Source organism: Crocodylus siamensis, chromosome 15 (genome assembly GCF_052110815.1).
Source record: "Crocodylus siamensis isolate JL-2025a chromosome 15, ASM5211081v1, whole genome shotgun sequence".
Classification (NCBI taxonomy): Eukaryota; Metazoa; Chordata; order Crocodylia; family Crocodylidae; genus Crocodylus; species Crocodylus siamensis.
In genome coordinates this window covers 45,502,912-45,527,123 of record NC_143409.1, presented here as the reverse complement: position 1 = coordinate 45,527,123, position 24,212 = coordinate 45,502,912, and the positions used below count along the sequence as shown (strand labels likewise).

The 24,212-nt window shown below is 48.5% G+C and overlaps 1 protein-coding gene across 5 annotated transcripts in view; it reads left to right on the top strand.

Moving 5' to 3' along the window:
- The window catches only part of CPEB1 (cytoplasmic polyadenylation element binding protein 1), a 70,912-nt gene extending 50,560 nt beyond the window's left edge, over positions 1–20,352 (top strand). For all 5 annotated transcript variants that reach the window (XM_090029123.1, XM_090029126.1, XM_090029124.1 and 2 more), the window contains 9 exons: positions 3,181–3,407; positions 6,104–6,353; positions 6,686–6,799; positions 7,443–7,532; positions 8,647–8,783; positions 10,539–10,737; positions 14,272–14,366; positions 17,551–17,631; positions 19,792–20,352. In XM_090029123.1, coding sequence (XP_089885249.1) covers positions 3,181–3,407; positions 6,104–6,353; positions 6,686–6,799; positions 7,443–7,532; positions 8,647–8,783; positions 10,539–10,737; positions 14,272–14,366; positions 17,551–17,631; positions 19,792–19,902 — 1,304 coding nt within the window. In that variant the 3' untranslated portion in view covers positions 19,903–20,352. The remainder of the gene's footprint in view (positions 1–3,180; positions 3,408–6,103; positions 6,354–6,685; positions 6,800–7,442; positions 7,533–8,646; positions 8,784–10,538; positions 10,738–14,271; positions 14,367–17,550; positions 17,632–19,791) is intronic.
- Positions 20,353–24,212: the final 3,860 nt, after the last annotated feature.

Sequence of the window (24,212 nt, the reverse complement as noted above, 5' to 3'; positions counted from 1 at the left end):
CTCCTGCCCTGGAGCTGGTCTGTCTGAGTGTCACGCTGCAGCTTCCCATTGTCACCAGTTCAGCTCCACCAGCAGCAGGTAGTGGTAGCAGCAGTCAGAACCAGACAGACTAGGCTGCCTGCAGGCCTTAATCCTATCATCTAATCTGGTTGGACTGTGGCTTTCTGCACGCTCTGTGCAAAAGTGTGTGCAGTTGATGTTGCTAGATGGGCTGAACTAGTGTGTACTGCTGAGTGAAATGGTTAGGAAAATCCTTGTGTGCACAGTTCCCTTGTGTGGGTAGATCTAATTGTACTTGGAAGTTGCAGGGGAATTTAAAGCTGAACTGCAAAATGTAATCCCTCCTTGTATTTTAAAAGGAGCATGTGGTATAGTGATGTCTAACCTAGCACTAGGCACATAGCAAGCTCCTGAAGTGCTGAAACCAGAGTTTTTGTCTGTCCCTGTACTAGTAGATAACACTAGGGCATCACAGGCAGGTGCTAAACCAGGCCTGTTTATGTCCTTATTGGTGACACCAGGAGTTGTGCAGCCCAGTTCTCTCAGCAGCTTGGAGTGGGTGGGAATAAGTAACTGGAACATAAAGAAACAAATTGTATGTGCCTGCTGCTAAACAGCCATAACTCACTTAATCCTATGCCTCAAATCTGCTGCTGCTAGCTCTTGCCGCCCCCCCACCAAACTGTGTGCATTTGCTAAATGGAGATGAGCATAATCTATTCCCTGCTCCTGAAAGGAGCATCCCCAGCTTTCTTTTCTCTAAGACTTTTTAAAGGCTACATCCCCAAACAGTGTTCTGGATTCAGCATCTACTTTCCTATTCACTGGGATTTGTAAAGCCTGTTGGCTAAAGTGTTAAACCTTAATAAGATACAAGATGGGTGTATAGTGAGGACCAGAGATAACTAGGAGCATCCAAGAACACTTTTCTGGAAACTAATGCCTGTTGTAAAGCCATTGCAGACGCTAGCGTAGCTATAAGCTCCCTCCAAAATGCCCTGTCTGTGCCACAGGGCTTTACCTAGACCTATGCAAAGAGAGACCTTCAGCTCATCAAAGGCTGTGGTCTCTGCATCACTCAGGTATGGCCTTGGTCCCTGCCACTTGTATGCTGGTTCAGGAAGTCCCATGGAGTCTACTGCCTTAGCCTGGGATGTCCTGTCCCTCATGTCCACATATTGGGTCCTGTATTACTTGAGCATGTGACTCTTGTCTAAAGCACTGGCGCTCAACCTTTTTAGACTTGAGGCACGTCTCACTGCTTTTGAGCCCTCGTCCCATAACTGAGTTGTCGCCCACTTTCAAAAATGAATTTGTATATTACAGTGCTTACTTCCTTGCAGAGTTGCTGGATAGGGAGGAGATCTTTCAGGCAGGGACCAGCCTGATCCTACATTTATCTACTTATTGCCTTACCTTGCAGCACCCCGGGGTGCCTAGCACCCTTATTAAGAATCATTGGTTTAAGGGATGGTTCATTATAACAGGCTGGATGGCTGAAGTCTGAGACTTTGCTAAGGTGAGGCTGAAATAGTATACTCTGACTCATTGAGGGAGTGGTAAGGAACACTTCATCACCCTTAAGCAGTACTGGTTTGGAAGAAGTAACTGAGTGTGCACACGGGTAAGGGAAATTGTGGCTTGCCTCTGCTTATCCATCTCCAGAGGTTTTTGGTGCTTCCCTTACAGCTGAGGAACTGACAGCCAGCATGCAGTATGGTGAATACTTATTAGTACTAGTACGTGCTAGTTGGGGCAGATGTGATCAGCATCTGCGGAACTAGTCTTCTTTAGGAGTGCACTGATAGATTTTTAGGGCCAGTACCAATAGCCAGTTTTTAAGGAGGCATACCAGCTGATACTATTCCAGTTTCCAATATGCAGCCCTACAGCTTGAAGAGCAGTGTCCGGCTGGTAAGTCTGTTGTAGGGGGAGGGGGCGAATCAAGGCCCCTGCAGTGAGGGGGGAATTGGGTGCTGCCCAACTGGGGCAGGATGTGGGACAGACCCATAAGCAGCTCGTCCAGGGGGGTGGCTCTTGTTGTGTATACCCTGGGAGGGTGGGGTGGGAGGGGAAGGGAGTGTGCCCCTGCATCTGTGTGGGATGGAGTGGCTGCTGCTGTGTGGAGCTCTTCCCAGCAGGTGTTGGGCCATGCTGCACTGGGGCTGGGGGGCGTACTGCAGCCACACCAAAATTTGCTACTGCCTTAGCCCACCCCACCCTGTGTGGATCCAGGGGCACACACCTTCCCAGATCAGTAGCACCCAGATAAGCCATCCCCTCATCCCACCCCAGCTGGGAAGCACTTGCCTCAGCCCCACTCCTTCCCTCACTGCAGGGGGGCCCTGATCTGCCCTCCACCCTCCCCTTCTACCACAACAGACTGACCAGCTGCTCACAGCTCTCCATGCTGCCGGGCTGTGCTCCTTCCCACCTCCGTGCACTGTGGCTGTGCGCACGCATGGGCATTTATTGGCCATATCAAGCCAGTTTCCAATACAGACAATTTTCTTTACTCTGCCAATCCGATCATTGGACTGATGTATCGGTGCACCTTTAGCCTCCTTACAGGTTGGCAGACAGCCAATTTTACTGTATTCTTGAGCCAGTCTAACGGTGCCTCAGTATCTACCCTGTTCCTGGGCATTGTGGAGGGCATTTTCCCATTAGCTGCTAGTGTCATGCACCAGGTATGATGAGATGCAGGAAGCTAAACTATGTGGCAAGTTCAGAGACATCAACTCATTTGACAAGGGTCCTTGTCCATTCTATTTTGTAACCAGACAAGGGGAGCCCACCTGGCTACAAAAGCAGGTTTTACCTCTAGATTCAGGGGGGAAATCTGGGAGGCCAGCCAGACAAAGCTTGCACTTTTGGTCTGATGTACCTAACTGGTGCAGCTGGCTGCAGAACCACTGTTAAGAAATTTGGTTGCAGCAGTATTCTGAAGCAGAGCAGCAACTTCTGTCTTCCCAGCATTGCCCTGCCAAAGCATACTGGAGATGTTTGACTTTGCTGGTACCACTTTTTAATGAGACTGAGCATCCCTCAGCTTTATTTCCAAAGCTCAAGTTTTAAGATGGCTATAGAAGAAACTAGGGGAAGGGGAACCTTATCCTTATCCCATAGTATTAACTGGGCTGGTTGTTTGTTTGTTTGTTTGTTTTTTTTCTGTTCTAGTTCTCAGCATGCTTAGTAACCCTCTGGGAAATGTGCTGGGGAAGCCGCCGCTCGGCTTCCTGCCTTTGGATCCGATTGGTTCTGACCTGACGGAGAAGTTTCCCACACAGACCCCAAGGAGCTCCCGCCTGGACAGTCGCTCTCTCCTAGATTCACGCTCTAGCAGCCCCTCTGACTCTGATACCAGCGGATTCAGCTCAGGGTCTGACCATCTCTCAGACCTAATTGTGAGTATTTCTTAGTACGTAACTTCTCAGGTGTTCCCCTCCCCACACACTTTTATTTTTATTTTTTCCAACAGTTCTTCTGGAGCTAGATTTGCTAGCTTGAGCTCATGTAACCTACAGTCAGGTTAGGAGGAGAACATTCAAGTAGCATCTTGTGACAACCCAACCATGAAAGCAAGCACCATGTCTGCTGTGAGATGGGTTAGATGACCCCTATCTCACACTGTGTAAGCTAGATATAGAAGTTCCTGATGCTTGCCTGTTGCCATTCCAGGTCTTCAGCATTTAAATAACATGGAAGGGCTATTTTCACACCATACAGAATACCAGGATTTATAAGCAAGACTCTTTCTCTCTCAGCTTTGCCTCTGCCACTGTTCCAAGTGATGCCTTTTTTTCTTGTGTCTCAGTGCCACACTACTAGCTTATGCAATGAGCTTATTGAGACAAGCAAATTGGGGAGAAAAAGAGCACAAAAAGCATGGCTTCCAGGGGCATCCTCTGTCTCGGTGTTTCTTAAAGCTAACTGCTCTTCCACATAATATGTAGGGCCTGAGTATTTCAGGTGATGAACTAATGGTCACAGACACATGTTCTTTAATTTACTAACTTGGCTTGGAGCCATGTGCAGCATAGCTTTGCAGTTCAGACTGGCTGTCAGGAAGAACACTTTTAAACTAAAGAACAGTGTTGGCATAAGAACAAATGGGTATAAATTGGCCATGAATAAGCATTAAGCTGGAAAGTAGAAGACCTCCGTCTCACTCAAATTGAGTGAGACTATGGAGTAGCCTCCTGGTAAAATGGTGGCCAGTGTCGGGGGTGGGGGGCATGTTTCTCAAGCTGGATCCTAAGGTTCATGAACAAGACTTGATCTGGCTGCTTGAATGGTTTCAGGCCCCTGCTTTTAAGTGACCACAGAAGTATTTCCAGTCCCATGCTCCCATGATTAGTCAAGTTTTTACAGGTTCTGGTCTATTAGAAGGCAAAAATGCCTGGCGCTCTGGGAGACTGGCTTGGTGATTTTATTTATTTATTTTTATTTTTTTAAGGCATCCCCAATTATGCCTGGGATGCACACTTAGTCTTCTTGGTTAACCCAATCTGCTGCAGAGTTCTGTAAGGATGATTCATCACTTGTAGCTAAACCACAATGGGGGAATGTTCCTGAATGACAGAGAGCCAAACTAGCTTCTGTAGATGGGTCAGGCTTTGTTCAGCAGAGTGCCTTTTAAATCTTCCAAAGAGGTCTCTAAACTCACTAGCCCTTTCTCTTGAAAGCAGCTATGTAGGGTACCAGTAGAGGAATGGCTCTAGGGAGTGAGGGCTATCCTAATTCTCTTCCCCTTAAGAATCAACTCCCTGAACAGGATGAGCTAGAATGAGCTCTTTAGGTGCCATATGTCAGCGCAGGACCTGGAAAACACTTTCTCCCCAGAACCCAACCTTATGTACTAGAGGAAAGCTTGAAAAGGGCCCTTTTTCCACCTTGTACTTGAGTGTCCTTGTAGATCACAGGATGGCTTCCATTACTGGAGAGATGTGACTGGCTTTCTTCCCCTTCCTCCTCCCCATTAAGTTTTATTCCCTCGGGAGGAGAGAGATCTAGATAGGAGTCTCAAGCTTGAAATGGGAATAGGGAAGTCAGTCCAACTCTGGCCCCTCCTGCCATCTTGACTTCCTATGGCTCATTGTCTAGTCCACAGCCTGCCTCTCCACACAAGTGTCTTCCTGCAAACTACCCTTCCATTGAGATGTGGTGAATCCTGTGTGTGCAGGGACCTGGGCTAGTTCTGGAGTATCTTGGGTTTTGACTATCAGCTTACTTGCTTCTATCCCTTCAGAAAGGATGGGCAGCATATTGGCCATGTCAGTCCTACTCAGCCATCAACCTGCTGGTGGGTGCTTACCCAGGGGAGAAGCCTGTTAACTGGAGTTATCTTAAAGGATTGCTGTGTTTAAGTCAGCAGTTGGTCTGCTATCTGGAGACCTGCCTATTGAGATGACAACAGGAAGTTAATGACTAGATGTGCTGCCAGAGGGGAATCCTACTGCAGTGTAGGCTTGCGCGCTGCATGGTGAACAACTCTATAGAGTCGCATGCTGGTGAGCTTCCAGGGGGATGGCTAAGCAGCAGCCAGTTAATGTCCTGGCAGCCTGGCTGCCCTCTGCTTTGCCATTCTTGCGTTCAGCTGCAAGATGCAGTTCTCATCAGTCTCAAATCCCTTCCACTTCCCTTATTGTGGTTCAGTTGTGCTGAGAGGCCCTTGCTGGCATTGGGGCTCCCTGCTGCAGTATGTTTGCAGCAAGACATTTTTCCCAGCTCAGCATCTGGGAAAAGAAGAAAATAAATTTTTAAATAAATTTGGATGGAGCAGCAGATGCATTCCCTCTCCTCCCACTTCAAGTTGGAGAATTTCTGTAGATTTAAAAACTTGCCCAAGATCGAATACAGCAAATTTTTCCTGGTTCTGCTGCAGATGAACCAGATCTCGAGTCCTGGACAAGCAGTTTGACTACAAGATCCTTCCTCTGTAACCATATAACTTCACAAGAATCCAGTCTCTCTAGGTTGTGTAGCAGTGATTTTTAAACTTCTCCTCTAGTAGCAGGACTACAGACTGCTTTGGTCTAACCTCAAATCTGGAACACCCACCACTTGCCATGGGGGTTGCAGAGTGCTTTTTTCTTTGCAGTCAAGCCTCCGGATCTCCCCGCCCCTGCCCTTTCTACCCCTCAGTGGTGTATCAAGGGACCCCTTAAAGATGGGTGTTGGATCACGACTGGATCAAGATCAAGCTGCACTGGCTGCAGTAACTTCCTCCCCAGCCAGTGCATCCAAGAGATGGCCTGGGGCTTCTGTGTGGCCTTCCTGGGATCTGCTGGATTCACCAGAGGACCCATTCAGTATTGAAAGGGAAGCCAGGCTTCATAGGCAAGCAGCAGGTAAATGGAAGCTTGGGTCATGTTGGTGTCAGATGACTGGACCTCATGGTGCAGCTTGGACCCCATCCCCCTCTTGTGAGCTGGGAGGAGGGCACTCTTACACAGGGGGATAGTGTTGGGGAGATGGGAGTATGGCTTTTGTCCTGAGCTGCTTGCAGGTACAGGGACTTGCCAGCCTAGTGCTGGTGGGAAAAGGGGCTTGTGTTGAAAACTGGCTGTTATAGGGCATGGTAGCCTGCTTGGAGACCAAGCCAGTTGGGATGAGGTGGAAACTTCATTATTGGGAATGACTCTGTTCTCTCGCACTTTCTTTTTGCCTCTGGCTTTTTAAGCTGTGAATGAGGCAACGTGTACCTGGAGTGGGCAGCTTCCTCCCCGGAACTACAAGAACCCAATCTACTCCTGCAAAGTGTTTTTAGGAGGAGTCCCATGGGATATTACAGAAGGTGAGTGGCCTGTAGCCCCTCAAGCGCATGGGCAGAAGGATCCTTCACCAGGATCTAGTTTGGAGGCTGCTGTTAAATTCTGATCCCCAGGAGAGGGGTTTTCCCACCAGTCACGTTGTAGGTGGCACTGCAAGTTCTGCAGAAGTGGTGTAATAGTTTGTGGGTGCTCAAGCATCTGCTTGCATCTAAGCAAAAGGGGTAGGGATCAGCTGAATACCAAGTTCAGTATATGGCTTGGTAACTTGCAATAACTGGACCTCCAAAGGGGTTGGAGTAGGAGAGGGTCAGAGGGAAATGCCCTTGGATGCCCCTGCAAAAGCAGTCAAAAGCACAGCAAGACACTGGGTTAAGTCAATACTCCTTTAAATAATGAGTCCTTGATGCATTAACTTGCTCAAACATGCTGAAAACTCCTGGTATGACCAGCACTGTTGAAAGCTGTAGAATGGCCAATATACTTACTGAAGTACTTGCTTTAAACTAGCTGCTTGTTGCAGGGACCCTGACCCAGCAGCCTTGGCTGAGACATGACTCTACTCAGCCTTGTTTAGGGTGGGTTGATCACGCAGCACTGGGCTCTAGGGGAACATGGCGAAGGTTCCTGCTGGCTCAGTTTCTTTCTTTCTCTTTTTTCTTTGTGTAGCGGGACTGATCAACACCTTCCGTGTATTTGGCTCACTGAGTGTGGAGTGGCCTGGTAAGGATGGCAAACACCCCCGCTGCCCTCCCAAAGGTAATATGCCTAAAGGTAATAGCGACATGGTAGGATTACTTTTTTCCCATGTTATGTTACCGCACTGCTGGGATAGCACAGCTGCATGTTGGTGACTGGATGGGACAGTGCACTGTAGGGTAAACATTCAATTCTCTCACTTGGGTTAGTACAAAGGGAGCACATCTCTTCTCTCAGTATCTAAACTTCTCTTAATCTGTCCAGCGCAAGGCACCCATCCATAGACGTGGAACATCTTTGTCCATAACTAGTCTGGTGCTTCTTGAGTTTTGGCAACCCAGCCTCTGGGCAAGCCAAAGGAGACTTCTGCTCAGGCATAGTTGCCAACATAAGCCTCCTGAGCAGTGAATACAGCATGTATGGACGTGGTACTTTTCACAGCAAACAGTCTCTGGGTATCGGGGAACTGAACTGCCCCATGGAGTCTCTTCCTACGTGTGATTGGAGTAGTTATAGGTAACTTTAGTCTGCGTTGGGGATTTAATGATCTTCCTGGGTTCAAAGTACTATTGCTACTCAAAGCTTTTATGTTGTCTTGAGTCTGGGTTGATGCACAAGAGCTGTAAAGCAGAGGATACTGCTCCCACAAGCTGTGGGGTGACCAAGATAGTTACACCCAGCACCTATGATACTTTCACAAGCTAGATTTCTCTGCTGCTTCACACTATTTGGTGACAAGAAAGTGAATTCCACTTTATGGGAGTAGCTTCTTGAGTAAGGCACAGGCTGGAAGGGGACAGCCTTGTGGCAGAAGTATGGCTCTAGGGATGGAGTAGTCTGGCCTCTTCCCAGCTCAGCCAGATGTACTGTAAGCAGTACGACACAGTCATTGCATAGTAGCCTCTGCCTTAGGCTAGTGGTGTTACCTTGCCACACACAGATGCTGTTGTGTAAGCCTGCTGTAGTAAGGTCAGAATATTATAGGGATAAAATGATAATGGCTAGTAAGATAAAACATTGAGGCAGGACTGTAAAATGGGTATGCTTTAAATGCTTTGACAGCCTGTCCTAGCAATTTTTTTTATTTAAGTGTGTGTGTGTGTGTGTGTGTTGGGTGTGATTCACTCCTGTAGGCCCTACTACTCTGATCATATTTCTCTTCCCCCCACAAAAGGTTATGTGTACCTGGTGTTTGAGTTGGAGAAGTCTGTGCGTGCTCTGCTCCAGGCTTGCTCTCAAGACCTGCTGAGTCCTGATGGCCTTAGTGAATACTACTTCAAGATGTCTAGTCGCAGGATGCGCTGTAAGGAGGTTAGTTGACTTGTCAGCTCTTTCTAGTTGCTTTGGATCACACAGCAAAGAGGTACTGCAAAGCTTGTTGTATAGAACCATTTACTTCACCAGAAGCTGCCACTGACCCTGAAGTCAGAGGAACAATCCCTTTGGAGATTGAAACTGTAATGGCCTAGGGAAGGAGCATTCCAAGCCTGCATGTTTCCTTGCACAGATCACTTGCTTCAAGCCCAGGCTGATCACCTTCCACACCAGCTGGGCCTACAGCAGAAATCCTGCACTCTCTACTCAAAACCCTAAACTATCCACTGCTGCTTCCTCAACTCCATAGTCCTTAAGTCCTAGAAAGAATCCATGGCTGGCTGGAGAGAGGTCTGCTTGGAAGAGGAAAGGAGCCTATCTACAGTTGCTCTGATCCAGGGAAGTGATACTTGAATATTCAGCTGACAAAGCAGCAATAGGATCCATAGGAGCTAGCTCTTCCCTAGCTTTAAGCTCTTTTTCTTTTTTCTGCAGTGGAGTTCAGTGCAAGGAGTAGGCTTTGAATTTTTTCCCTGCAGCCTACTCCTGTGACACCAAGGATCAAATCCCCAGATTTGTATCTTTTTGTTTGATTTGCTTTGGCTTTGGGAACTCCCAAGGCCTGCCTTGTGGATTTGCTGTGGAATTTTGCCCTTGCAGTAACTAATCTGTTTACCACGTACAACGTTGTGACAAGCAACTACTTTTCAAGGAAGTGAGGTTTATATTTCTGTGGTCTTCAGTGGTCTGACATACCACCTTCATGCATGGTGGGATCTCTGGGTTTTCCTGAGCTCTCATGCCTAGTCTGACTACAGAATGAATACTGCAGATATAGAGGCACTACCTTTGTTAAAGCTGTCAGTATGGGGGGAATCTGTTGTAGACTGAAGGTGGGGGTGATTTTTTTTTGGGTACCTGCCTTGTACCTTTTGGCATCCCCCCAAGATGACACACCATCTGTAACCAAAGGGTAAGTGCAGCTGCAGCATGAGTCTAAGAGCTGAATCTCAATTCCTTATCTAGACAGGAACCAACTGATTGTGCTCCAGACAACATGCCTGGTGTCTGGCAGTTGGCAGCTCTTTCATGCCTGGTGATTTAGCTCTGGCATCAGCTTCCTCTCCTCGGAGCACCATATCAGTAGTCTTGCAGATGGACTCTCCTGTCAGACTCAGCAGTGGGTGGGATGTCGCATTGATATTGCCAACAATAGACCTCTGTATGGCAGTGTCCATTTGGGCAGTAAATATAGGTGTACACAGAACATAATCTGTTTTTGCCCAGACTGATTCCTGATGCTCGGCCTAAGAGGCCTGTTGCTTTTGATTTCCAGTTTAGACTTGAAGCCAGGAAGGGGCCACTCCGGATAAATTTGTGCTGATCTTGGAGCATGGGACTGTCTTTAGGTACATGGGTGGGTGTAGATCTAGGTGTGCAGCTCTGCAGTTCCAGGGGGGACGGGAGTAGGATCTTTAGGACCCTTGCATCTTCCCTAAGTGGTGTCCTTTCCCTGGTGTGGGAACAAGAGAGCAGCAATGGACAGAGGCCACACAGCTTCCTGCACTCAACTTCTAGGCCCTGATGGGCAAAGAATTAGGCAGGCCCTCAGCATGACTGGGCTTTGAGCTGGCTAGAACTGCATATGGCTGGAGTTCAGTGTTTGTGTGGAAGATGCAGAGAGTAGCATTGCCCTGGGTCCTTCACTGTTATATTGCTCATGAATAATTGACTTCCTGCTCTTGGATCCAGGTGCAGGTGATCCCATGGGTCCTGGCAGACAGCAACTTTGTGCGAAGCCCATCACAGCGGCTCGATCCCGGGAAGACTGTCTTTGTGGGGGCTCTGCATGGAATGCTGAATGCAGAGGCCCTGGCAGCAATCATGAATGACCTGTTTGGAGGGGTGGTCTATGCTGGCATTGATACGGACAAGCACAAGTATCCAATTGGTGAGTGTTGGTGCCCTGATGGCTCTTGTATGGGTTGGGGAAGTAGAACGCAGAAGAGGGTGCAAAACCTTTTGGGACTGCATGTTAAACAGATGTACAGGATGCAGCTTGTGCTCTTATGCCAGGGCCAGGCCTGCACTATATAGCAATAACACAGGATGCTTCCCAGTGCTTCCAGCCCCTGATGGGAAAGGTGGGTGCCAGATTGTGCTGTGAGGGGAGTGGACAAAGGTGGACCATTCTGCACTGAAGAGAAGACATCTGGACAGGTCTGGTCCAACACATTCCAGTCCATAAGAACCTTGTCAGGGGTACTATGGTAGAGCTGAGAAGGATGATCTGTGAGGATCAAACTTGGAGACCCAGCCACAGTAGCAGCTCTGAGCAGTCCCACCCTGCTAAGAAGGGGTCTCCGGTCACTTTGCTTGCCTCTCTGCTTCTGCATCTGAAAGGACAGAGGATGTGGTCATTGGTGTGACACCCAGATTGCAGAGACAGTGGAGTGACTGGTTCTTGGTCAGCCTCAGTCTGGCCCAATCAGGGTAACTTGCCTCTTGCAGTGCTGAAAGCAGTTATCTGCAGCCTCCCAAAAATGCATTTCTTCATGCTGACCCAAAAAATATTCCAGGAGTTTGTTGCCAGCTTACAGATTGTGGGGGTAGATCCAGACTGGCAGGTCACTGACAACCGGGTCTTACAACATGCTCTGTGATTTCACCAGTCTTCTCCAGCAGCTCCCTTGATGCAAGATAACAGACATGGAACGAAATTAAGTCTAAAACTGTAGTATGCAAAGGATCCCAGTATCCTTTGCTGGGATACTGCTTTCCCTGGCTTCGGGGACAAGAGCTAGAGCAGGAGTTGGAGACCAGAAGGGAGGCCTGCATTTTGCTTCATTTTTCTCTGAATGCTAGAGCCTGGCTGAGTCTGCTGGCAGGATATTATTTCTAGCTTGCTCTGGTTGCAGCAGCCTGGGAAAGGAAGAATAGAGTTGTACACCAGAGAAACCATCTGGTCTTAAGCTGATTTTTGAGGCTTCCTAGCACCGGATGTTGCCCATCCATGGGAGAAAAACACCATTTGCATGGCAGTTCCTACACCCCAAAACATCCTTTCTCCAGAAGTGGGCTTGGGCCACTGATTTACTTCTTTGCACCTGGAAATGGTACCCTGTGTCAGAAGGTGAAGCAGTGAATAACATCTTTCGAAGTATGACAAGGTCCCTGTGCTATGTCGTCTTGCTTCTGCCACTGCTCCAGGGCAAGACAAACTAGGAATGAGTGGTTGTGAAATTCTTCATGCCTTTTTGGCAGAAGAAGTCATTGCTCTCATGCGAGAGTATCTTCATGCTGGGTTTTTGAGGTACCTTTTTTGGGAGTCTGGTATTGCAAGGTCAGCTGTCTTTTTTTTTTTTCTTCAGAAGCAGGCAGGTTAAAATGAGTAGTTGAAGTGATTTCTTTTTCTGCTCTTACAGCCAGTAACAAAAGTAGTCGACAAGTATCACTTAACTGGGGAAGAATTGTTTTGGTTTTGATTTACCACATTTAAACCATTGAAAGTCTTGAGAGCTCTGGGGGAGGTTAGGAGGATGCGAAAGCCTAAGCAAAAGGCAAATCTCTCCAGCGCTCAGCAGGTTTGAGGGAAGGGTGGAACTTTGTTTTTAAAAAAAAAAAAAAGCCACCATTTTTTGTTTTGTTTTTCCTCCGAGCATCAGGCGTGTTCAGGCACCATGAAGTTGCAGAGCGCAACCTTGAGACTTCATTCTCCTTCTGACTGTGTACCTGGCTTCTCTGGAGCAGGCCTGATTTGGTTCTTGCATCTGATCTGATTTGGAGGGCCATCATACAGTTAGCTGTACCCCTTAATTCAGATGTGTGGCCCTGACAACTGTCTGAATTAATGCAAAGTGAATCCAAGATCTCAGCTTTTTACAGGCACTGATAGTCTTGGGGCAGAATGGTCACATCTCTTGTCATGCAGCTTCTTGGGCATCAATACATGAATTCTGCTTGTTGGTCATCCCAGCTTAATACATGTCTCTGTCTAGAAGTTTTTTTTTCCCCTTCCCACACCTCTGTGCCCTGGCAAAGATGCAGGAGGCATGTAGAAATCCTGCCTTGCCTCAGATTTTGTGACAAGAGTAGGATCCTATGTCTGGTGCTGGAACACCAGTGTGGTGCAAATCCCACTGTAACAGATCTTATCAACGCTGCCTGAATTCCCTGTCTCTGGACTAGATCCACAGATCGAGGTCCAACCCCCTCATAGTGTCCAGAGTAGAAATGAAAAACCAGCATCTGGAGAACTCTTGGGTTTGGCACAGAGTGGGATTGGCCATGTGCTGCAGTAAGAGACATTGGTTGGTGCCTGATTTATAGTAAGTGCTGTCTGTGAAGTTAGGTATAAATAATCCAGGTTGGAGGGACCTGCAAGGGGTAGGACAATCTTCCTGACTACCAGTAACAAGTCTGGTTCTGCCCCAAGCTTTAAGCAGGCTGCAGCACCTGGTGTGACCGCTCTGGGCTCTTATTATTCTAGGAATGGACAAGTTCTAGGTAAGCATAGTTGAATTTTATTTTCTATAGCTTAAAGCTTGGCTGGAAGCTGACACTCCAGGAGCACTGCTGACTGGTAATGGAGATGCCAAGACTTCATTATGTGAGAGGTTTAAAGCCACCTGAGCTGTTCAATCCCAGGCTGTTTTCAGGGTTGAAGGGAGTTGTGGCCATCTCTGTATCCAAAGAAAATTCTGTTGACAGCAATTCTAGCCCAGTGATTCTCAACCAGGGTGCCTCAGTCCTTTTAAGGGTGATGTGGGATGCTGCTCAGTATTAGCAGGGTTAGGTGTGCAAACATGATGTGGAAGACTAAACTCAGAGTTTGTGCATAGGAATCCATAGTGCTAAAACAGGCTGCCCTGTTGTAGGGTTTCTGTCTTTTCGAAAGAAGAATTGCTGTTACTTTTCTGTGATTTTAAAAAAAAAAGAGGGAAAACCTAGAGCTGGCACCCCCCCCCCCCAAAAGGGTTCTTTGAGCATAAGGAGACTGAAAACCACTGCTCTAGTCCTTCCTCTCTCCTTGCTTGGAGTGCGTTGCTTTCCTTTGCAGGGAAAAGGGGGGGTTGCCTAGTCACTCCTGACCCTGACACGGCATCTTCTTTTAAAATCATTCTAAAGCTCACAGCTCCAGGTGGATCCCATCAAGCAAGAACATCCCAGCAGCCTGTCCTTGCTCCAGGGGCAGCAGGAAGCCTGTTCTGCAACACACAGCTTTGAATGCCTCTTGTTCTGTGCTGTCATATGCCTGATGGGTGTGGGAGGAGGGAGGTACAACCATAAGGCACTGGATGCAATCTCCCAGCAGAACATTTGCTGCCTGCCTTTAATGCCAGCTGCTATGGCAAGTCTTCCTCCAACCAGAAATGAGAGCCCAGGGCTGCAGGAGGTCTTGGTGGTTCGGGGCCAGTGGGATGTGGCTATTGGCTCTGCACAGGTTCCCTTCTGTCTGTTGCCTTAATGAGCTGGCTTCTTTCAGGATCTGGCCGTGTTACCTTTAACAACCAGCGCAGTTACCTGAAGGCAGTGAGTGCTGCATTCGTGGAGATCAAAACCACCAAGTTTACGAAGAAGGTGAGTGGTGGTGTTGGGGAAAGGCTCTCTGAGAACTGCCCAGAGCTGATCCTGCTGTGGCACGTGGTACTAAGGTTCTGCCCTTTTGAATACCACTGCCTGAGCGCCATACCCATGTTGCAGCTTCCTGTGCCCTGTTACAGGTCCTCCTGTTGGCAGGGAAGACTGAAGGGAGCAAACCCAGCTGTGTGCTGGCAGGGTCACAGCCAGTCGAGTCTCTCCTTTAGACTTCATTTTCTGTGTCACCTGGTATCTTCCTTTTGGTCAGGAGGTCAGGCTGGAGATTCTCGCAGGTCCTGTTGATGCCTGTTGGTGGTAGGGGGTGGAAAGTTCAAGAGCAAAATGCCTTAAGTGCTGGGGTCCACCTCTTGTCCTATATGACAGTTCTTCGCTGGGTCTGTGTCCTTCAATCCTGAGAAGAGCTCAGTTGGCAGAACTGTGTGGTCAGCAGACTGCATCCTGAGCAGGAGCTATAGTCTCTGAGTGCAGATGCCAGAAGCCTTGCCAGAACCATCTGCTGCAGCTAGTATGTACAGGGAGGGCTGTGGGGAAGCAGTCTGTGCCCAGTGCAAACACGAGGTTGGGTCAGGGTTATTCTGACTCAAAGGACTGTTTTGAGACCAGCTAGGAGCTCTCCAAGCTGAAGGTGAGTGAGGGCTGTGCTTCTGCCAGTGCTTGGGGTAGTGGGATTGTAGGTAAAGGAGGAGAGGTCAGAGTGAGTAAATGAGGGGCCATTGCTCCAGAAATGCCCTTTTGACCACTTCTGAGTGGAGGGAGGTGGTGCCCATGTTCAGTCTGAGTTCAGGCATGAGGCAGGGTAGCACCTTTTTTTACAGATCAGTGAGAACCAATCTTTCTGGTAGGTGCCACACACCAAGTCTAGTACGCTGCCCAGGTGTCATTCCATTTCCCTTCCCCTGCCTCACCTGCTGCTCTGCTTTGTGCTCCCTACCTTATCTACTGTTGTGGTGCCTGTCTTTTCCCAATCTGCTGTGTGCCCCACACAGACATTGCCTGTATCACTTGTAGTGTGCTGCAGGTTGTGTACCCCTTTCATAGACTAACTGGGTCAGAGAGCATGAGTTCACGTGGGCATCGGATACCAGCATCTGCCAAGTAGGCATTTGCTTACGAATGCTCATGTTTCTCTGCATAAGTAAGGGCAGAGGCTCCTTTGAACTCTTTTATCCACTCCTTTTAGCGCTATGTCCTAGCAGCATAGATCCAGGATTGCTGGGAAGGGACCAAATTACCCTGCAGTTGGAAGGCTAAATTGCATGCTCTGTTCCTCACTGGGATTATACCTGTCCTGAGGATACTGGGACAAAGGGGGCAGGAAGGGGTTCTCCTGGGACAGCTGCTAGCTGTCACACCATGGGTTGTTCAGACAAATTAGGTTGGGGTTAACTCTGCTACCATGGTGCAACCTGCACAGTGAACTGCAGGACCTGCCCCTTGCGCTTCTGGGGTGTGAGGTAGCCCCCACTGCCCCATAGGTTCCTCCCACAGCCTTCAATCCTCCTCATTCCCCTTGAACCTGACCATCTGTTATTGGTAAAGGACTAGGTCTCATCCCTGCCCTGCTTTCTCCCCACTTCCCCCAAAACCAAAAAAAGCTGCTTGGCAGGGGAGGGAACCCTCTCACTTGTGTACCAGGGGCAGCAGTTCCACAGCTGGCTTCAACTGGCCAGTGCTCATGGGGGAGTTAGTTCTCTGTGGGAGCTGCAGCCACACTGTAGACTACTGCCCTGGGTGATCTGTCTGCTTCCTGGACTGCTCAAGTCACTTGCAGGCAACCCTTCTTGGGGTTTGCTGACTTGGAGCCCCGCTATCAGCCTTAAACAGGAGTTGGTGGCCCAACATTGCTGATCTCCCACCATACTGCTGCAGCACACTTCATAGGTGCTCTCTCGTGCTCTTCACTTAATCTCTGGGACTTGTGGACAGTCTGGGAGCTTGGTGATTTGGGCAGGGTCTCCTTGAGCAGCTTGTTTCCTGCAGGGGTTGAGTGTTCTCCCAGCAACATGGACTGCATGAGACCAGCCCCTGGGTCTGGTGAACAGTGAAGAGGGTGTCTCCACTTGGTTCATCAAGTAGTGATGTCTCTGCTGTCTTGGGATGCTTCCCTTAAAAACAGGCTGCAAGTGAAGTGAATGCTATCCTGGTCTTCCTCCCTCAGTTTCACAGGCCCACATGCCTGGATGATACTGGTGGGAAGAGACCATCTTCATACCCATATGAGACTCCAGGAGCTCAGTTTGCCCAAGTCTCTGGAAGTCCAGCCATATCTGGATCCCTCCCTCCTGTTATAAGAGAGACCTTGACTTGGACAGCTGATCCATTGCCTCATTGCTGTCAGGCCTCTCTTCTTTAGGTTGGTGTTCATGACTAGGTCAGGGCAAGGACTTCTCAGGGAATAGCTTGCTAACCTGAAGCTGGTTTTTAGTTAAACTGCAAACTTGGTCAGTAACTTGAGTAGAATAAAAACTAAGGCATAATTGGGGAATCTCAGTGCTCTGTTCAGATGGTTCTGAGATGAAGCCCTTTGACTTTCAGAGTAGCAAGGAGGCCTTGGCTCAATTTGCAGTGTGGGACACACCTTTTCTGACCAGTGGTTAGAGTGCTTACCTCAGAGGTGGGACATCTGTGTCCCAGACGTACCCTGTTTCTGATGTGCTGATACAGAACAAAGGGTGGGTCAAGTTCTCTGCATCTCTGGCAAAGGGAGTCCAGACTGCTTCACTTTTGCTGTAACTTGCTGGGTGCTTTCCACTTAATTGTTCAGCAGGGAACAACCCCTTAGTTACCTGGACCCTGTGACTTCCAGAAAGTAGTAAGCTGGCTTCTGTCTGTAACTGTACCTTGGACTGTCCCAGAGGACTTGACCTCCTACCTGAGGTCCTATCCTGTGTCCCCCCCCCTGCACCCCCAAACTTCTGACCTGGTCAGGATGGGAAGGGGGAAGAGTTGGACTGAAGCTACCTGTAGCCCCAGGGGACCTACCAAGCTCCTCTTCCTATGATGTGCCTAACTTTCCACAGGCATGGCATAACACAGCCTTATCCTACAGCAATCTGCAGAGCTGCTGATGCAGCTAGGCAGAGACTGGCCAGAGCCACCTTTCTCCTGAGTTCCCTGGTGTCCTGGGGTTGGTCAAATTGTGACTCTTCTTGTTCCCGCACAGGTTCAGATTGATCCATACCTGGAAGATTCCATGTGTCAAGTGTGTAGTTCTCAGCCGGGGCCTTTCTTCTGCAGAGACCAGGTAGTGCATTCATGGAGATCGCTGCCTTCCCTTTCCCTGGCTTTCTCGCTTTGACTCTAGTCACAGCAAGTCTCAAGTGCAGCATTTCCTGGACAAGTGGAGGAGGCTCTGCCAGCTAGCAGTTGTTTTGTAATAGACCAGCAGAGCATCTCCTTGAGGGTACCCACATGGCACTGAGAGCTTGTTCACAGAATGTGTTGCCACTTGGGAACCTCTCAAGTCCAGATCCCTTCCCAGGCTACAGGACTTAACCTTAGCCAGTGCTTAGGGAGAGTGAAGAACTCAAACTTCCCCTTGGGACAGGAAAATAGCTGTATGAAAAGCCCTCGTCTGCTTGTCTGGCTTCTCCATGCAGAACGGCAGTCTATCGGATGAGTTCCCTGGCACAGAGCTAATGATGCAGGTTCTATTTTGCTGCAAGATGCCCCAACACATGTGACTACCTTCCTCCCCAAATACAGGGAGCAGTTCAGGTCTTCAGGTACCCATGGACTGCAAACCAGGGCCCTGCAGCCTACTGTAGCACTAGGCCAGGTCCCCAAATGATGGCTGCTGCCAAGAAAAGCAGCAGTACTGTGGTATGGAGTGCAGGGGCTAGTCTGTGATGTGGCCATGCTCTGAAAACCTTTCGGTGGCTACATGAGACTCTTGCCTTTAGTGGTGGAAACATTTTGGCCTGGCAAACTCCTGCTTGCCCCTAAACTTGGGGTGAGGCAGCACACCAGCCCATGCCTTGAAAGAGTAGCCTTCCTGCTTCTGGGAGAGAGAATTCACCTTCACAAAACTCCACTAAGCCACACAGGGATTTTAAAGCTCCACTTGATCCTGGGTAGAGTACTGTTACAGTAGATAAGTAATATAAACAGTCACTGAGCTTATGGGGACTGTTGCGGAGGCTAAAACACTTCATGGTCCACTGACTTTGAAGATTGGTCTTAAACATTAATGCCAGTAATATTGTGATTGCTCAAATCAAACCTAGCCAGCACTGCACATTGCAACAAAGGTGTCCTGGCCAGTGCACTCTAGGCCATGGTCCTGGACCAACAGGGATTCTAAAAGCAAGACTCATTGTGGATGATTTTTTTTTTCTAAGCAGGATTCAGGTAAAACCATACATACCTGAATTTGATGAGCCTCCCTGCCCCTCCCCCATAGTCTATACATGGAAAACTAATAAAACTGTTATGCTTTTCCATTTCTAGAATCTAATTATTGGAGGGTTGGCTTAGTTTTGTTTTCCACACCTTCCTGCTCTGCTGCAGCAGGGAGAGCAGTAGCAGGGGCAGGCAGTAGGGGAGTCAAGTAGCCTGAGCCTGTCCCCACTCCTGCCACTTACCCTCTGGCTCCACTCTAGGGGAGCTCATACTTTCATAGTTAGGGGCTGGAAGGGATCTTTACAGATCATTGGGTCTGGCCCCCTTCACATGGATAGGAAAGACTGCTGAGATCAAATGACCCCAGCAAAATGGGTGTTAAGATACTTTTGAAGATAGCCAGGGTGGGTGACCACCACCTCTGGGGGGAGCCTGTTCCAAACCCTCAGCACTTGGCTTGTAAAGTTTTTCCTTGCTTCTAGTCTGAAGCAATCTTCAACCAGCTTGTGCTCATAGTTGCTCTGGCCCCAGCAGTTACACAGCAGCTGTTGTGGTGGCTGGTCCATCTGGACTCCAGAGGCTGCAGAGGTTCAACCCTGGCCCTGGGTTGGAACCAGAGCCTGCTTTTCCACCTGCTCCCCCTTCCCCCCCAGTCTTGTACTGAACTCCAAGATGAGGGCCCCACCCATGTTAAATGGGGGTGTCATTTTGGATTTGAGTAAATACATAAGTAGAAACCTGCTTACACTCCTATTTGAAAGAGGCCTCTGGATGTGCCTAGAGACGGATGTTCTCTATTCCCAGGGCCTTGTAGCTATCTAATTAGTACTTTGAGTTTGAGGTTTAGTCTTTAGTGACACCAGGGCCACCTTAGGGAGTTGGGGAAGACTTCTGGATTCCTGACTGCAGCTAGGATGACCTCCAAGGGGCAAGATTGATCGTGTAGGTTGCCAGCTTCCCTCGGTCTCAGATATCAGTGTCTGCACCCTCTGGAGACTGCCTGCAGCCAGAGCCCACCCGCAGCTTGCAGCGCTGTCCCTAATGCCCATCTCCTCTCCCGCAGGTCTGCTTCAAGTACTTCTGTCGCTCCTGCTGGCACTGGCAACATTCCATGGAGGTCCTGCGTCACCACCGCCCGCTGATGCGCAACCAGAAGAACAGAGACTCCAGCTAGAGAGGCGGCTGATGCGCTGGGAGCTGCCGCAGTTGCAGGAGAAAGTTCTTTTGTTAACCTGCCAAGTGGAGAGAGCGCGAGCGTGCCTGCCAGTGCCAGACCCAGAGTGGGAACGCGCTTCCTGAGGACTAATGGGGAAATCTTACATTCACGTTTGCACTTGCTGGTCTTTTCGTTTCTGCACTAATGCACAGTGAATTTTGTCGGGTTTTGTTTGGGGTTTTTTTGAGGGGGGAGGGCCCCTCAAACAATTCTGCAGTTCCCAGACTTTGGTACCTAGTTTGCTGACAAGAAGCAAAAAGGGCCATGTGTTGAGAAGGTGTTTATGCAGATACCTTCACCTAGGTTTTTTATTTATTAAAGGCGCTTTTTTACATTCCTTGCAATACTGATGGTAATAATACAGGTCTCATTGGCTCCATTTTTTTGCAGTTGCCATACAGTGCCTTTCCATTCATTTAACCCCCACCTGAACGGCATAAACTGAATGTTCAGCTGGCGTTTTTTACTGTAACAACAAGGAGACTTTGCTCTTCATTTAAACCAAATCATATTTCATATTTTACGCTCGAGGGTTTTTACCAGTTCCTTTTTACACTCTTAAAACAGTTTTTAAGTAGTTTGAAACGAGAGATTTTTCTTTCCTGGCAGCTTCTAACATTATTGCAATTTGTGTCTGGGGGCTGCTGGTTAGAAGAAATGTTCCACAGTTGTAAATCGAGGGGTTTGCAACAAGAAAAAGGACAGGATTTTTTGGATTTGAAACTGGACCGGATAAACTATCTCTGAGCTGCTGTATATAGTTTTAAATAGTTTGTTGCACTTTTTTAAGTTGCACTTACGGGGGGTTGATAGAGGTTTTTAATCACAAAGTCACAGGACTTAATTTTTCTTTTTGTAACTAGCTAAAAAAGGGCTGCGTTTTGGTGGGCAGACGAAGGTTCATATGAGCCCTTTCTCTCAGAGGGGACGAGTACCTTTTCCCCTTTTTTTTTCTTTTTGGTTTTTGTTTTAAATATAAAGCAACAGTGCAGTCAACTGAAATGCTGCTGGGATTTGAGATTTTTTTTTTTTTAACTTTTCCCCTCTATTGGAAGCTGTGTGCCAAAGAACCAGTGTCATAATTTTTTTTTTTCCCTTTTCCTGCTGAGCTGATGTTGCATTGTTGCATATCCCAGCTGCTCTTTGTGGGTTTTTTTGTGAAGCTGTGTGTGAAGTCTCTACCTCATTGTAGTATATGCAGGCAAGACTGCACTCTCCTACTGATGCGTGGAGTAAGCTGTGGTGTAGTTTTTGGCACATAATAAACACGTTGCAGCAGTTTTTGGTCTGTTTTTTTTTTTTCATTTTTTTTGTAATGGGAGGGAGAGATGGGAAGAAGTCTTCTGGGGAACGCTGATTCCCTGTTCAACAGTTGTAAACAAGCCCTTGGTTCCTGTGCTTGAAGCACAGTTCTGCTACTTTCCCTATGCTGGCATAATTTAAAGTAGGACAAAAAAATCCCAGAATAGATGCCTTTCTGCAGTTCTAAATGCTCACGCTGGGATTGCTTATTTTGGTTTGATGCTATGTAAGCTGTACCGCCCTGATGGGTCTTATGGGCATACTGGTGCCCAGATGCTAGGCTTTTTACTTGAACTGCATGTAAAAAGCCCAGGTCTTAATAGGGCACAGTCCCTTCCTGAGGGTGCTGACTTCTCCTGACTAAAAGGAGAAGCTTTTTACCTGGCTTGGCAGACTGAATGACTCCCTTGGCTGAGGGTCAGTCCCTGCTGTAGTTACAGGTGTACGTGGAATGATCTCCCTGATGCTTTTAACTAAATCCTTGCCTGCAGAAGGTATTAACTCAGTAGCAGAATCTCTCTGGCTCCTACTGCCTGGCACTGAAATACAGCCGGGCACATAGGAAAACAGCAGTGAATGATGATGCCAGTACATTTCGGATGACCCTGGTCCTCCAGGCAGTCTGAATGCTGTTTGGTGTGCTAGGGGGATGCAGGACCCTTGCACTCTTTCTGTGGTCAGTCCCCTTCAGAGTGGGTCAGCAGGCACCTGAGGGTTAGTAACTGCAAATGGTATAGTATAGGACCCGTGGCTTCTGAACTGCTGATTTCTCTTCCCCAGCCAAATTCAAACTACACAGGGCAAGGTGACTTCACATGTGAACGTCTCTGGGTATTGGGGTGCAAAGAAAATCGAATGACCTTGTTCCAGTTTCCTAAGGATCCTGCAATGACTTGGCAGAAATGGCTGTGCTCAGATGATGTTTGCTTGCCATAGCCGCTAAGAAGTGATACCCTAGCTGGAAAGAAACTGAAAGGAATAGTCTAAAAACCAAGGTTACCTTTTTGTAGCAGAAGAATGCTTAGAGCTTATATACAGCAGCAGCGGCTGTATAGATGGAAATACCACTGTTTAGGCAAAAATGTGGCGTTTTCCTTGCGAGCAGACCACTAGATGTCTCTCTGCTAAGAATCATAAATTAGGGTTGGAAGAGATCTCCAGAGGTCATCTAGTCTGGCCCAATCTCCTGCTTTTGAGGTTTCTTAGCAGAGGGAGACATTTCCCCAAGGGAAAAGACATTGGCTGCAGATATTTTAGTATGTAGCATGGGACAATTTCTCTTTTGTCTAAGCGGAAAAGACAAGTCTCTTTTCCCCTCCCCCCATCCCCCCTTTAATCCTATTCTAGATTTAACTTCACCAACAGAGCCCTGAGCCCCAGTAATACTTGCTTCACTGGGGGGCTCCCAGCTTGAAAGGAAAGCCAAGACTGGATGCTGTGACCTAGCTGTCCCCCTTTGTTGTGTCTTTTTACATGTTTTGTCTCTTGCTGAGCCTAGGAAACTGTTTTGGAGATGCCTGTAGCAGCTAAAGGTTCCAGACACGGTCCAGACCATGTGCTTGGAGCTGTACACAACCCCAGATAGGTCCAACCTCAGAGGGATTCATATGGACAATGCAACTAAAGGGTTTGCAGGGGAAATGGAGCTAAAGCGGGTGCAGCTTTCCTGATGGGAGCTGTCCTTTGAATAACAGTGCCTGTAAGATTGCCCTCTCTATCTGCTTGCATCCTGCTTTGTTGTTAAAGCTTGGGGGTTGCAAATAAATTCTTTCCCATTCTCAGGGGATTGGTGTTTGGCTGTTAATTGCCCCAGTTACTTCATTAATTGGGACTTGGAAATTACATTGCCCAGGCTGGGAGGCAGTCAGCCCAATGCATAAAGATCGGAGGAAGCCTGGAAGAGGAGCAAAGGAGATTCAGGGCTAGAGGGTGTCCCTGGGGCCATGCACAAGGGGGGAGAAATTGGTGGTCCAGGCTTCCAGAGCACTGTCTCTGCCTGTCTGGGTGCTGTGACTGGCTGTCGGGTCATGGAGCAGCATTGCAGCTAATAGGTTAAGAGCCCCAAAGCTCACCACCTGCTCCTTGTATAGCAAGATTGATCAAGTGAACCTGGGCTGCTCTGGGAAGCTCAATGACCTGTCCCAGCCTCAACGGTGTGTATTGTACTGCTCTGGTAAACGAGCTGATGGCTGCTGCAAGATCCATAGTAGAGAAGATCCATCACAGCCTCTCTCCAGGGATCACCATTAAAATTGGGACCAGTGAGGGTCTAACAGAACCCCACAACTGGAGAACCAGGTAAGCTAAGGGAGGGAGAAATGCATTGAAAGAATGCAGATAAAGCCAATGGCTGTTACTTACTTCTCCCCCACCAACCAGCAGCAATCCACCTTCATGTGGGCTGTCTTCAACCAGGCCCCAAGTACCCAGGGCCCAGACACGATCTGCAAGGTGGTGTGACTTTAGAGGTGGCTGTGAGCCATGGCATGTGGACTCCTGGACATAAAGTCCTGCTCTGAGATGCATGGGAATGACCATCAGTCCTTTTGGCTACCAAGGAGCAGTGATGGGTGGGACAACCACAGCTGGACTTCCCCAGCATGTGTGAAGGCTGGAATACGAGTATCGGTCTGAGTGGAGCGGGGGGATTCCCACGTAGCCTGCTCCACCATTTAGGCAGCTTGTTTCCCCAGTTCCTCCTGCAGTGTTGGTCCAAAGGAACATAACCAGCATCCCCAGGTGACCTTCTCAGGGAGCATCAATCCCTTTGGACCCAAAGGGACGCAGCCCAGGTACTTCTGAAGTTATTTGGTGATTTGAGCAGGGCTTATAATTCAGGGCTTGGGTGAGGCAGGACAACAGTCCTGGTAGTGGGGGGTCAGGGGGTGATGTTCAAGCATAGAGGATATTCTGAGCAGGGCTCTTCTTGCTTCTCTTGCTTGAACTCATCAAGTGTGGGAAGAGCT